The sequence below is a fragment of the Oxyura jamaicensis genome, chromosome 2, assembly GCF_011077185.1.
Source record: "Oxyura jamaicensis isolate SHBP4307 breed ruddy duck chromosome 2, BPBGC_Ojam_1.0, whole genome shotgun sequence".
Taxonomy (NCBI): domain Eukaryota; kingdom Metazoa; phylum Chordata; class Aves; order Anseriformes; family Anatidae; genus Oxyura; species Oxyura jamaicensis.
The window spans coordinates 86,224,828-86,237,964 of NC_048894.1; the positions used below are offsets into that span (position 1 = coordinate 86,224,828).

The window sequence follows — 13,137 nt, forward strand, 5'->3', positions numbered from 1 at the left end:
ACCTCTGGGGAAACTGGACAAGGGACTAGAAATCTGTATGTGAAGACAAGCCTCTAAAAAAAAAAAAAAAAAGTGACAAAAAAAGCCAAACCAAACCGTTATAAAACACCTCATTTTGCAAGAGGACTAAGTGATTGGGAAAATTGACACAGTCTGCTGTGACAGTCTTTCTGGAATTGAATACTTTAGACTCAGTATTTAGGTGTAAATAGTTCTCAGTAAGGAAAAACAACCTCAGATTTTAACATTCAAGGTGTTTACTCTAAAGTAGGATTAAAAAACATCTGACCCTTGACCAATGAAGTTCTGGCTTTGCTTTGATTGAATAATTTCTTGAAGGAATCAGTAGCCATTGGTCATCCTTGTGTACATATTCTTACTCTCTAGTGTTTTACAGTGACTGGAAAAATACACTGATTTATATTCCACTTGATTGCCAAAGCAGCATTACACTGTACTTCACTTCCATTTTAGCTTTCAATTTAGTTGTAGTCTTTAGGGATTTTTCTGTAATAATTCTCAAACACCCATTAGCATTCTGCATTTAGTACATTTTTCAGGATGCGTGCAGTCCGGCGCCTTACCGGCTGGTTACTGTACACCTCTCGGTGACCTGACGAACCCGGCTGGTAGACTGTACGGCGAGCAGTGCTGCAGCAGTTTGTCTAATTAAAAGTGCTTTTAGTTCCAGCGTTCGCAACGGCGCTGTGATGTGTTAAATTACTGGCCTGTAGCACATGCTTTTGGCAGTGCAAAGCCTACTTCAATCTGCATAATAGTTTTTTTTAGGATAACTTGCTCAGGATCTCTTGACAACAGTGTTTCACACGGCTTTCTGAGTCTGAGGAACAGGCTGAGGCTGGCAGGGTTTGGCTGTGTGGAGGGGTGCACAGTCTTTCATCAGACCCCCAAACCCCGTCAAGTCACTGGGATGAAGGAACAGGTGAGATGGGGAAGGATTCGTCCCGTTAACACCACTGCTCCCAGCAGCCCCAAGACTTTCCGTGTCAAAGGCATCTGTCGTGCATTCTCCCAATGCGCCTCTGATTTTCTCATCACCTGGGTGGTGTCTGAGTTGCAAGAAAGCTGAGAGCAAAATTGATATGCTGCTTGCTGGCTTCTAAGCATTGATATAATTTGCTGTGAGATAGACACAATGTTCAGTTCATGTCTAATTGGTGCCGGTGTTGGGTGAAACACAATATCCCTTTACAAGCCGTAGGACTTCTGAAAATCATTGTAAGCAGAGTATTCAAGTCCTTCCATATTTTCTCTGATAAAGGAAGTTGTTTGATGTAGGTTTTTTTTTGTGGCACTCAAACCCCGTATTTAATTGGGCCCTTTTATGCTCTGAGGCTTTCTGTTTGCCTCGTGCAGTATTTGATTGCGGAGTGTTCGATGTGTCTGAGCTGCTTTTTGTTCCGTACACAAAAAGCCGATATCTAAATTCCCTTTCTCTGAATACACATGAAAATCCACGGGGACAGCACTGTTGTCAGGATTATGAACTGTTCCCTTCCTGCAAGCCTTTTCTGTCTGTGCAAGAGTAATTGCGCAGCCCTGTTCACAGCAGCATTTTGCACTTTGCTTCTGTAGGTGCTAATGTCACCGCAAAGGGCAAGGCGGTGGAGAATCGGACTTGGGAAGGGTTGCTGGGGGAAGGGATTGTCCCAGGGGCTGTGATTTCTGTGCCTCATGATCTGCTAAATTTTCAGACACTTCTCCCATTTCTAGGATTGGAGCTGGACCAAAGCATGATTCAGTAGTGTTCAGACGTATGATAAAAAGTAAACCAACAGAACGTGATCATATGCAGGGCTTGTGAGTCTCATAAGCAGAATATTAAAACCCAACTCTAAACAAGATTGTAGCTTTTTTGCCTTCTGTATTAAACCACCTGCACACAGACTGCAGCGAGTGCCCCAGCTGTGTTACCCCTTTTGTGGCAGGAGTGCCACTGAGGACACAGTCAGCCTGTTTTGTTACACAAGAACTTCATTCAGCTTCTTCTGGCTGTCCCCTTTCAGCAGATATGGTTGCACCCACCCTTCTAAATTACGTGGCAAAATGCTGTTTTTAATTGTTTTGCCTTTGGCAGATTTTCCTGCAATCTGTCGGTTCCCTGTGCATCTAACAAAACATGACCCTAGAAAAGGGAGGGGGGTTATTATTCTTAAAAGCACAAAGGCTCTGTCTAGCATGAACAAAACACTGCTTTTATGAAACATAGCACATTATTCCCTGTCGCAGCTAGGTAAAATTGCAAATGGATGAATACCTTTATTTTTTATTCTCCCCGTCATACATACACACTTACTGGGAGTCTATTAAGATATTTGCCATGGTTCTCTGGCTGCCCGTATCTTAAGGCACTGATAAGCCACAAGAAACAGTTCATGGTTCTTCAGGGTCCCAGATTGCTCTTAAAATTGGGTCTACCCGAATCCTTCTTCTGTAATTGAAAACTCTCTTTTGGATTTGGTTCAGTAGTGCCCAAAGGTACCGAGGCAAGTAAAAGGTTGCGCTGCACCGGGAGCCATCACCACGCTGACAGCAGCAGGGGTGATGAACTTATTTTTGCCAGGGAATGAGAGGCACCGGCTACAGACTGCTTTTGCCAGCTGCTTTTTGTTCTTTATCTTCCAAGCTGACGTTTCGTGGGAGATAGATGCATTATATATATCCACATGAGAGGGAAACAAAATCAAGTCGGGGAGATACGGACCCCTTAGAGGAGATTAGAGCTTAGAAGGGCACAAAGTACGTGCAGATACCGTCTTCAGAGGAGGTGATTAGATGTGAGAGGGATGAGGGAGGGAATGCCTGCACTTCAAAACCAAGCTGCTTCAGCACACTGCTGTGTATGGAGCAGCCAGGTTCTGGGGTGCCGTGCTCTGCTGGCACACCTCAAAACCCATCTGGAATAGCAGTGGGAGGTAGTCAAGTGTTACTGCTGGAAAATGAAAGTTTTCCGTTAACACAGAATAGCAACAGGACAATTTCTCTGAAAATAATGAAGCATTTGTTTCTAGAGGTTTTGTGCCTGATGTAAAACTGATAGTTTCATGAAAACACCAGCTCAACTTTGTCATCGGTTGATGGGATGATCAGTCAGGGAGATGGGAACAGAACAGGGAGCACTGCTCTGGGACTGTAAAAGCCCGTGGTGCTTCTGCCACTCACTTGGGGTGGGCAGGGCTGGTCCTCAGAGCCCCAAAATGATGCAGGGGAATTGGCGGAGGGCTGGGGGGGGGGTCAGCAGGGGTGGCGGGGGACAGAACTGGCCCCCTCGGTCTGCAGGCCTGCTGGTGGGACAGGTGGGAAGTCTAATGAAGGTCTGGGAGGTTAGGAGTGGCACAGCAGATTGGGGATGGCTGTTGTTGCATCTCCCACTGTGGCAATTTGAGGAGCCAAACCCAGGTAGCTGGCAGAAAGCATCAGGCAGTAAAAGAAAGCTGTCTTACCCCGTGCGCAAGAGCTGTGGGCCTCCTTGCTACTGAATGCAGTAGAAGGCTTTATGGGTACACCAGGTCTTGGAGAGGCTGATCACAGAGAAGTCCAGTAATGATGACGAAGCATAGAGCAGCCCTTTACAGTGTCTGATTCAGAGAGCTAGAAGCTGGGTGTGTATTTTAGGAGCTGTGTTTGCTCTGTTCCCATGCACTGCCCTGCACATCTTTGGGCTGCTGCAGTGCAGGTGAACCTCTGATCTGGCATAGCACAGCTATTTCTTGTGTGATGTTGTGGTTCTCAAGACTTGCCGGGCAAAGTGTAGGATCTGCCTTTTCATGTTGTAACTGTTGGAAATCCCTCTATGAAATGTGAAAAAAAAAAAAAAGCACATAGAAATAGTCACTAAGCTAAATGTTGAGGTTATGTCCCTTACAAAGTGCTCTGATCCCACAGTGATAAATGTAATATAACTGGTCTTCCATCAGATACCTTAAAAGTGACCTATTTGACTGCCGCAAGGAGCTATTAAAAGGGCAGCTATTAGGGAGTTTAGTAAAAAGCCCAAGCCCAGAGCAGTCTTAGATCAAAGTGTTACATTGCAGAGGTTGTCACTGCACTTCTAATTGGCTAAAATTTGCTGTGACTTCTTCTCCAGGCAAGCACATTAACTTGCAGTTGAACAGATTCCTTTGTCCATAATTTGGTTTAATGCCCGATGAAAACAGTTGATTAAAACATGATTTACCGAGTCACTGTATCTGACTTGTATTTTTGAACTACTAGGAAGATGGGCCTATGCAAAAGCAGGGGCAGGCTGCAGAGGAGCTAGGCACAGCTCTGCACAGTACGGCTGTGCTTTTGTGGAAGGAGAGGAGGAGGAGGAGGAGAAGCCTCTGAGAGTCTCTTGCGAGGTTGTCAAGGTTACAGGTACTGTTGCTTCTGTAGGTGAGTGGCTTGGGCATTCTCTGTTGATAATTTGGATCGGCTGTTTTCTTCCGAGATAACAGAATTTGCATTTTAATTAAATTGTTGCATTTATCAACACTGAAGCGTAAAACACAAGTCACCGGAAGCTTTTCACAGTATCGGCATAAGGACTTCGGAAAAAAAAAAAAAAAAAAAAAAAGACTCACAATTGTTGCATTTACCCCCCTAATATTTTTGAACTTTTTAAAATATTTAGGAGATGAGAGTCCGTTTACAAACAAACTCGTGGTGCATTCACCACCGAATAGGCTCGCTCTTCTAGCTGCTTTGATCCCGACAACAAATGTTGTTTCGGAAGCTAGGATTCGCCGTTCCAAGCAGGGGAAAACCCAGAGCCTCATTCCAATCTGGTGCTCAGTGTGATAACGGAGGATTTGCACTGAACCTGCTGCTTCAAGGCATCGCTGAAGCAGCAGCAGCTATGCCTTAGCCCTAGGAAAGAAATCTCAGTTGATACCAGCGTGGTGTAGCTCAAGCAGAGCCTGACAGCGCCAGGATATACTTTAGGAAAACAAATGATGTCGTGGTAGATTTCAAACTGTGCTTGGAATTGGTACAATATGTCATATCGAATTTTCTGCCAGATTTAAGAGTGATGTGGCAAGATCTTAATCTACTGCGAAGATGTGCGGCACCACTAACTTCCTCAGAGCTGTATACGCATATGCAGCTGGGGATGTGGCCCAGGAGGTTTATACTATAGATCAAATGATCTCTAATAAGCTGCTGCTGCATGAAAGGAGGACCAGATGCGAAATTCAGGCATAGAGGTGGTACCAAGGACCAGCTCAGAAAGCAGGCAGCCTGCTTTGTGGACATTGGAGAAGAGATTCACTCTTCGCTGCCCTTGCACCACTAACATCTAGTCAGAAAATCCACTGCTGCTTCGGCATTAGAGCAGCCCCCCTTTACTTCAAAATGCTTTTCATGTGCTATGTGAGATAATTTTGCAGACTTTAAGAACTCACAAAATGTCTTGCCCTTTGTGATGGGAAGCTGTGACTCTTGCTAAATCAATATAAACTACCCAGTTTTAAGTAAAGCAGAAGTTTCAGCAAATGCCATGCCTTCGGATCAGCTTATCCACTTGGGTAAGAGTTTGGAGGAGACACCTGCTTCTGTCTCTCTCTCCTAAAGGAGAGTGAGCAAATGGCACTTGTCACTCTAAAACTAGCCCTCGTGTGCCCACTCTGCCTCCTTGTCCCACTGCCCACTTAAAATCTTCAATTTCTCATCTTCCCCATAGTCCTTTTAGGCAGATGGAGAATGGCATCATTAGCTGGATCATCAGCGTTGTCCCTCTGACCAGCAGCTCCTGCCTGGCCCCGCTGCCTTTCCCAGGATGGAGCCAGGGAAGGGCTGAGGCAGGGATGGGAACAGCTGGGGCAGAAGAAGAAGTCTTCGGGTTTGGAGGAATGGTACAGAAAATTCAATGGTACTTGGAGGAAAGGAGAGCTGTGGAATTCTTTTTCAGTGTTTGGACACAGTGTTGTACTGGCATTTACATGCATGGGGTTGCTGTAACACAGTTGGTTCAGGCTCTTCGTTGATGCCCTTTTCTGTAACCTTAATCACATCGTGCATGCACAGTATTGCAAAGAAAGAGAAGAGGCAAGGATGCCAGTTGACTATTGCCAATCTGAGCCGTAGACGGGATTTGCAGGTACAGTGATGATGGGTGCAAGTGCAGAACCAGAAAATAGCCACTTTTCTGCAGAACAGTTGCATGAAACTAAAAAAAAAAAAAAAAAAAAAAAGCCAGTTTGCTGGATTTAATGTACTTTGTTGCTGTTGTTTGGCTTTGCGGGGTCCCCTTCTCATGTAGGCAGTTGTTGCCCTTCTGTACATTTCCCAACACATTTCCCAACACATATTAAATAGTTTATCAATTTAGGGCTAACTTGCTTTATCTTTACATTTAATAACTTTTTGATTTAGGAAAGACTGTCACGCACAGCATTAAAGTACTGCTAGTAGTTAGTGGAGGCATTTGCATTCTGAATCCTCGTGAATTATATTACGTGTGTTGCACGGTTTTTACTTCATTCCCTGGCTGATCTTTATAACCAAGTATAGCCTGTAACATTTACTTTCCCAGAATGAAATAAATCCTGTTCATGGCATTGACATCACTTACGTTCCTCTTGTGCCTTTTAAATAGTGTTTAAATTTCAAGTGGTCTTGTAAGTCTCAGACAAATTCTCCATGGAAAGTGGATTTCACTTTTAGTATTTTAACTCTTTGTGCTGTACAGCTTTGTACATCAGGAGGCTATCACAGGCCAGTTGGCGAAACACTTGGGTATCTGTTTCTAATGGGAGGGCGAACCCATCTACGGATGGAAGAAAGCTTATTATGCACAAGAAGGTACCGTAGTTAGCTGAAACAGAATTATATAGATTAGAGTAGAATCTCGTTAAACTCCACTGAGGACAGTGTAGTTAATTAATAGTTCTGCTTTACCTCAGTTGACGGATTCGGCACCTCCTGGTGCGCAGAGGGGCCCAGACACATCTTCCCTCTGCCCTGCTGAAGTCCTCCTCCCTGTTTTGCCCAGTCCAGTGACTCTTTGCATGGGCACACTGAGGGGCCACAAGTACAAAAGCACCACAGTAAAGTTAGGGGAGTAAAGCAGGTAACTTTACCTGAGATGTGCTGTGTTGAAATCTGTGTTTGCTATCTGTTCTGCTTCCAAAACCTTGAACAGACGAGAAGCCACCCAAAATTACAGGAGAAGCCACGTGTTAGAGGCATTTGTCAACATTCAGTTCTAAAACAAAATGCTACCTTAAATATTCAGAGAATTCATGGGTACAATCAGGTGAACCAAATTTCTGCAAGCCTTGCAGGTCTCTTCCGTAGAGGGGTAACTCTTCAGTGAGGAAAGGCCTTCGTTGCTGTCAGTTCGCATCTGCCTCTCAGGCAGCTTCGTCAGTGCACAAACACACCATCTGATCCAAAGAGAAAACTATTAAAATTGATTTTTGAGCTGTATAGCTTCTGCTTTAAAATGTGCAGCTTGCACCTACCTTTGGTTTTCAGAGAAAACACTTAAAAACGGAGCTTTAGAAACTGCAACCACGCTGTTTGACTTAGTTCTGACAGCAGATCCCTGGCAGCGGAAGGCTGAACCTCATCTATGATTTATTTACTTGCGTGGCAAGCAGCTTGGCAGTTGACAGGCTTTTGGCACACCCATATTCTGTCAAGAGTTTCAGCTGTATCACGTCAATGTACGCAGGCCCATGCTGCGTGTCCTGCCCTGGTGGCTGGCGGTGCCAAAGTGCTGCTGGATAGCCAGGCTCTGCCCGAGCAGCTGATCTGAGTGTCTGGGGAACAGCAGGACCAGTTCCTCTCAGAACACGCATGGATACGAGGCGATTGGTAGGGTTTAGTTATGCTTCACAAGCGTGTGTTGATATTCTAGGCAGAAATACTTTTTTTTTTTTTTAGGAGAGCTGTAGGTAATACAGCATGTGCAGCCATCGGCAGCGATGTGAGGAAGTCACCTTTTGAAGGAATCAGATTTGTCTTCTGAACACTGTGCTGGTGGCTTGTTCTCCTGATCCTTGGAAATTAAATTATGTTGGTGTACTAGGAAAAAAAAAAGTGTTTGTAGACTTGCTGACTTATATAATACGAATGTTTCATTTTATACCTGAAAAGAGACTTTATTCAGAAGAGGCTGGAGCTATTCAGCTCTGGTAGAAAAAAAGCCAATTTTCTCGTGCAATGGAAAATAAACTAATCTGATACTTTGACTACTACATGAAATGCAATGTATGTTTCGAATGGAGAAAAAGTAATAACATTTATAATCCGCTCCCTAATAGCCTACAGTAGCACTACTTCATTGTTGACAGCCAGATTTTTCTCTCGCTTAAACCTGTACTCAGCTATCTGGCCAGTCTGTGCCCAGGTGCTGTTGTAGGTGGCTGCTTTGTACAAGGGATTTATTGTACCTTCATTTGCAGAGGGCAGGACAGCTTGTGCTGAAAACCAGAGGAAAATCAGAAAGTAGCCAACTCAGAAGGCAGGACTTCCTTATCCTCTGTGCTGCTTTTATGTGATGTGAACGATGCTCACGTTTGTTTAATGTGCCCGGTGTTACTGACTGTGTGTTAAGATTTTCAAGGCTTGAGACAAACTAAACTGTGCTGGATTGCAGTATGCTATGGCCATCCCATAATAAACTCTTTCCTTTTTTTAGGCCCGAACTGCTTTGCAGAAACCATTGTCATTCCAGCAGGCCGAGAGGTGAAAACTGATGAATGCACTATATGTCACTGTACTTACGAAGAAGGCACTTGGAGAATTGAACGACAAGCTATGTGCACTAGACATGAATGCAAACAAATATAGGAAATCTACCAGTCAAAGTACTTTCGTGGTTTTTATAAACTGTCTCACAGTAGTGAGCACCCTAGGCGACCCAGGGAAATCTGAATGAGAAGATTCTGGTGAGGAACAAAGAATAGACTATTGATATTTTGCTTTTCAAAGTAACATAATACTGCAAGAGAAAGAAGTGCATATATTTAAAAAGTTTGGACATAATAAAATTGTCTTAATAAATGTGTTATTTTCACAGTGAGTACACTAAAATACACTCTATAAATTATTCTATGTATTTCTATAATGCCATTATAGAGCTTAAAAATAAATGTTTTATATAGACAGTACAGATTAAAGTATTGTATTGTTGCCTGTCCTGCTGTATACAAGCACCTTAGCTAAAACACTACACTTCTGTTCCAGTTTTATATATATTTTTTCTTTTTTTCATTTTGTTTTGGTTTTTGTTTGCTTGTTTCAGTGGGCCAGGAAAGAGCCAGTTTGCAACAAAGCTTTGACATTCTCACTCTTGAAAAAAATGTCTTAGAATATGCTTTTAGAGAATATATGCTCACATATGAGTACTGCTGAAGTATAAAAGTGAGTCGGCTCCTTTTCCTCGTTCAAGTCGGCTCCTTTTCCTCGTTCAACGTATCTACTGGTCCACAGCTGAGATAACTTGGAGCAGTAGGTAATATGAAATGGTCTCTTGTAGCTGTTGCTATAAAAATTTAATTAGACAAAATCAATTTCTAATACTAAGTTCAGACATAAGACATTACAGCAGGGCACATTCCTCTGTGACATAAACAATGCAGCCTCGCCGAGCTGGTGGAAATGAGGTAAGTAAGCAGGTGGCATCATTAATGTCATGCATAATGGATGTGACGAAGTGCAGCTTGGATGGGCTATGGCAGCCAAGCACTAGCATGGCTGCACAGTGCAAATCCTTGGATTTGCAAGAGAGCTGGTTCGGAGACCCTGCTCTTGCTACCTCCCTAGTGCTTGTTCAGCTTTTTGATTCAATGTCAGTCTGTCTGTCTGTCACAGGATTTATAACGCAGAGTCTGACTCTGATGACATGTGAAATGAATCACATCTCCCCGCTTCAGCCATTAACAGCCTTTATTTGGATTCATGTTGGTTTTAATTTAGTTTATCTCCAACTACTGGACTGCATCTGCTTTGAATACCTATTAAGACAATGGCTCAAGAAAACACAAACATGGGTACTTACTTTTAAGCTTTTGTTAGAGGGAAGACTTAATGAATCAGTACTGTAAAATGAATAATGTTGCTTGAATTCCTGTTTACCCCTTGTGACTTACTGCCGAGCTGTAACCTGGTTTCCATGTTTGCATAGAAAGTGTCAATCTCTGGTACTTCTGAAGACCATGGGAGCATTGCCAGGGACTTCAGTTGACCCCAGTTCTCCCCTCAAGCCTGTATTTTGAGCGTGTCTAACATGTCATCGCCTACTGAAGTCGAGTATCCGCACAGCGCTGAGAAGGTGCCAAGAGCACTGATGATCTTCCATGGAGATCTCCTTGAGATGAGTGGAGGTACCCATGCAGGAAGCCACGGTGCAACATGAGTGAGAACAGAGGTGGACTTGCAGCTCAGGGTGGGATTCCTTTCCCAAATAGACTGGTTAGTGTATTTAAGAGTGTACTTAAGAGACACGTGTTTTCATGAAACTATGAGAGACTTGAAATTGCTTGTCTTTCAATGTATAGCCAATAATGTTTAACTTTTTATAAATATCACCTTGGACTAGTTACACTTTGCTTCTCCTTCACTGAAGCCCTTCTTAAGCTTTATACTGTGCCTCTGGGCTTGAATTGATGTCCTTTTGGGAAGTTCTGTTTTTACTGAAGTAGTGAGTACAAGGTTAAAGGATATTTTTGTGTGTATTTCTCATGTAACTTTTATAACTTTTCTATTGCATATTTTTCCATCTTTCAGTCCTGGCACCAACATATTCATGTCATCTTTAGTGTTGATCCTTTCCCATTTGATATGTAATTTCTTGGGCAAATTCATCTTCAGAGCCAGCTCTGTGGGTGATTTCTTGAAGAGATATTTTGAGATACAATCAATTGATCTTTCTTTTCAAGATATAATCTTCAAGTCTTTTGAGATTCAGAATTTTTTATTTTTTTTTTAAGATGTAGCGAGATAAAAGTCATAATGAGCTTTGGACCTTCTTTATGCTAAGGTCACTGACCACATCCAGCTTTGGCTTTTAGTATGACAAGGAGAGCCTTTAGGCCATTCCTGAGGATGGGGAAACGTGCTGAGTGACTCATCTTGAGCAGATGTGACCAGGTTCACCCAACCGTGGAGACAGAGTTTGCATGCAGTAAGCTCAGTGTGTAACCCTCTCAGTGCTGCGGGTCACCCCATCAGGCAGGTAAGCACCGCGCAGCCGCCCACCCACTGCCCCCAGCGGGACAGGGGAAGAGGAAGGGAAGAGCAAAAACAAGGCACGTTGTGGGGCAAGATAAAAATAATTTAATAAGTGAAGGACAAGTAGAAGAAAAAAAAAGAAAACAAAGCAAGTGATGCAAAAGCAATCACTCACCACCTCCCAGAGGCAAACTGATGCTCAACCAGCTCCTGAACAAAACCTGCCCAAACCTCGCTCCTCCCCATTTCATGGTGAGTGTGGTGTTGTACGGCGTGGAATATCTCTTTGGTTAGTTTGGGTCACCTGTCTGGCAGTGACCCTTCCCAAAGTCTTGGACACTCCTGATCTCATTCACTTGGGGAGGAGAGTGAGAAACAGAGCAGGCTCTGACACTCTGCAAGATCTCTTCAGCAATAGCAAAAACACAGTGTGTTACCAGCATTGTTTTGGTCACACATCTAAAACACGGCACCAAACAAGCTACTGTGAAGGGTAACTCCATCCCAGCCAGACCCCGTACCCAATGATACCATCAGCAACCCCAACACACAGACCCCACCAAGCAGCTCAGGGGCCTTTGGCAATGGTGTTGGAGAGTGATTTGCATCCTGTTTCATACTGTTACTTCACATAGACAGAGACCTTCCTCTCTCTTAACAGGAGTGGAAAGTGAAAATATGGAAAGGATTTAAAATTGAAAAATAGCTAATGTAGGATGCAGTTAGAGACCATCCACCTTTAAATTCATTTAATCTCCAAGTGAAAAAAAAAACACGTTGTGGTGGCCATGTGTATTTATCTAAATGTTATGGCTTGGTCAAGTAATATACCTGCTCATATTTAACCCCCCCAAAATGTGTAAAGCCATCTGCGTCATTTCCAGTGAGCCAAATCCCAGACAACACTGGCTGACCTACTGAGACATTCCTCTGACAGTAGAGTGAAATGAAAAAACAAACAAACAAAATCAATAAAGTCTTAGTGTGCCTCAACAGCCAATTTACATATTACTGGAAATTTTACATTTATTTATAAAGTTAAGCAAGTAAGGTGCATGTTACTGAAGTAAAAAGCTCAGTTATAAATTACCAGTTGTTACAAAATAAAGCTAACTTATAGTGGTTTTTGGCTTTCAGGTATATTGTCCGAGAGGCACACCTGAAGCCCAGGAACTCAGACATTTTTTGTTTCAGTGCAAACATATGAGGATTATGTATCCAAATTTTTCCTCTTTGCAGGTGGTTATGTCTATAAAAGCTGAATTCCAGGACACACTGATAGCTCATGAATAGTTTCGTATTTGAAGGTCTGTTGCCTGAGAAATGAATATTCTTCTCAGATGTACTTATGTAGCTGCATTGGCATGACTATGAGATTTCTGCTTCCACTTCACTTGCTTCTGCTTATTTCCCAGTTGAAATCATGCCAAAGTATTCTTTCTTGGCTCTGTCCATTTTTGCAGGAGTGCACTAAACATGAATTTGGCTTCAAACCTAAGTACGTAGGTGCCTGAAGAGATGATATTCTAGATAGTTTCAAGTAATTATAAAATTGCAGGTAGTGTGCAACAGTAGTATTTACACTACTCATTTAAACCACAAATAGGAAGTGCAGGTAATCACCTAAAAACTTAGGCAATATTTTATAGGTAAAATGAGAGAAAGAGAAAAGATGTGAGATAGGAAACAGAGAAACTGAACATGACAGTGGGAATGTAAAAGAGTGAAAAACCTAACTACAATGTCATAGAGGTGTTTTACAGGGAGATTTTCAAAGCATATCTTAAGGAAAGTAAATAAGAAATGTAGTTGGGCATAAATTGAAATACAAGAAATTCCATTTGGAAATGAGAAAGAAAATCTTAGTGTAAAGGAGCCTGATACTAAAAGATGTTTCACAGATCGGTTGTGGAATCTCTGTCTGTGAAGATGTTTAAAATCCAAGTGGATGCA

At 42.8% G+C, this 13,137-nt stretch overlaps 1 protein-coding gene across 2 annotated transcripts in view; it reads left to right on the forward strand.

Moving 5' to 3' along the window:
• Window positions 1-9,124, forward strand: part of VWC2 (von Willebrand factor C domain containing 2) — a 57,177-nt gene extending 48,053 nt beyond the window's left edge. For both annotated transcript variants that reach the window (XM_035318917.1, XM_035318918.1), the window contains exon 4: window positions 8,651-9,124. In XM_035318917.1, the coding sequence (XP_035174808.1) occupies window positions 8,651-8,802 (152 nt within the window). In that variant the 3' untranslated portion in view covers window positions 8,803-9,124. The remainder of the gene's footprint in view (window positions 1-8,650) is intronic.
• The last annotated feature ends 4,013 nt before the right edge of the window (window positions 9,125-13,137 follow it).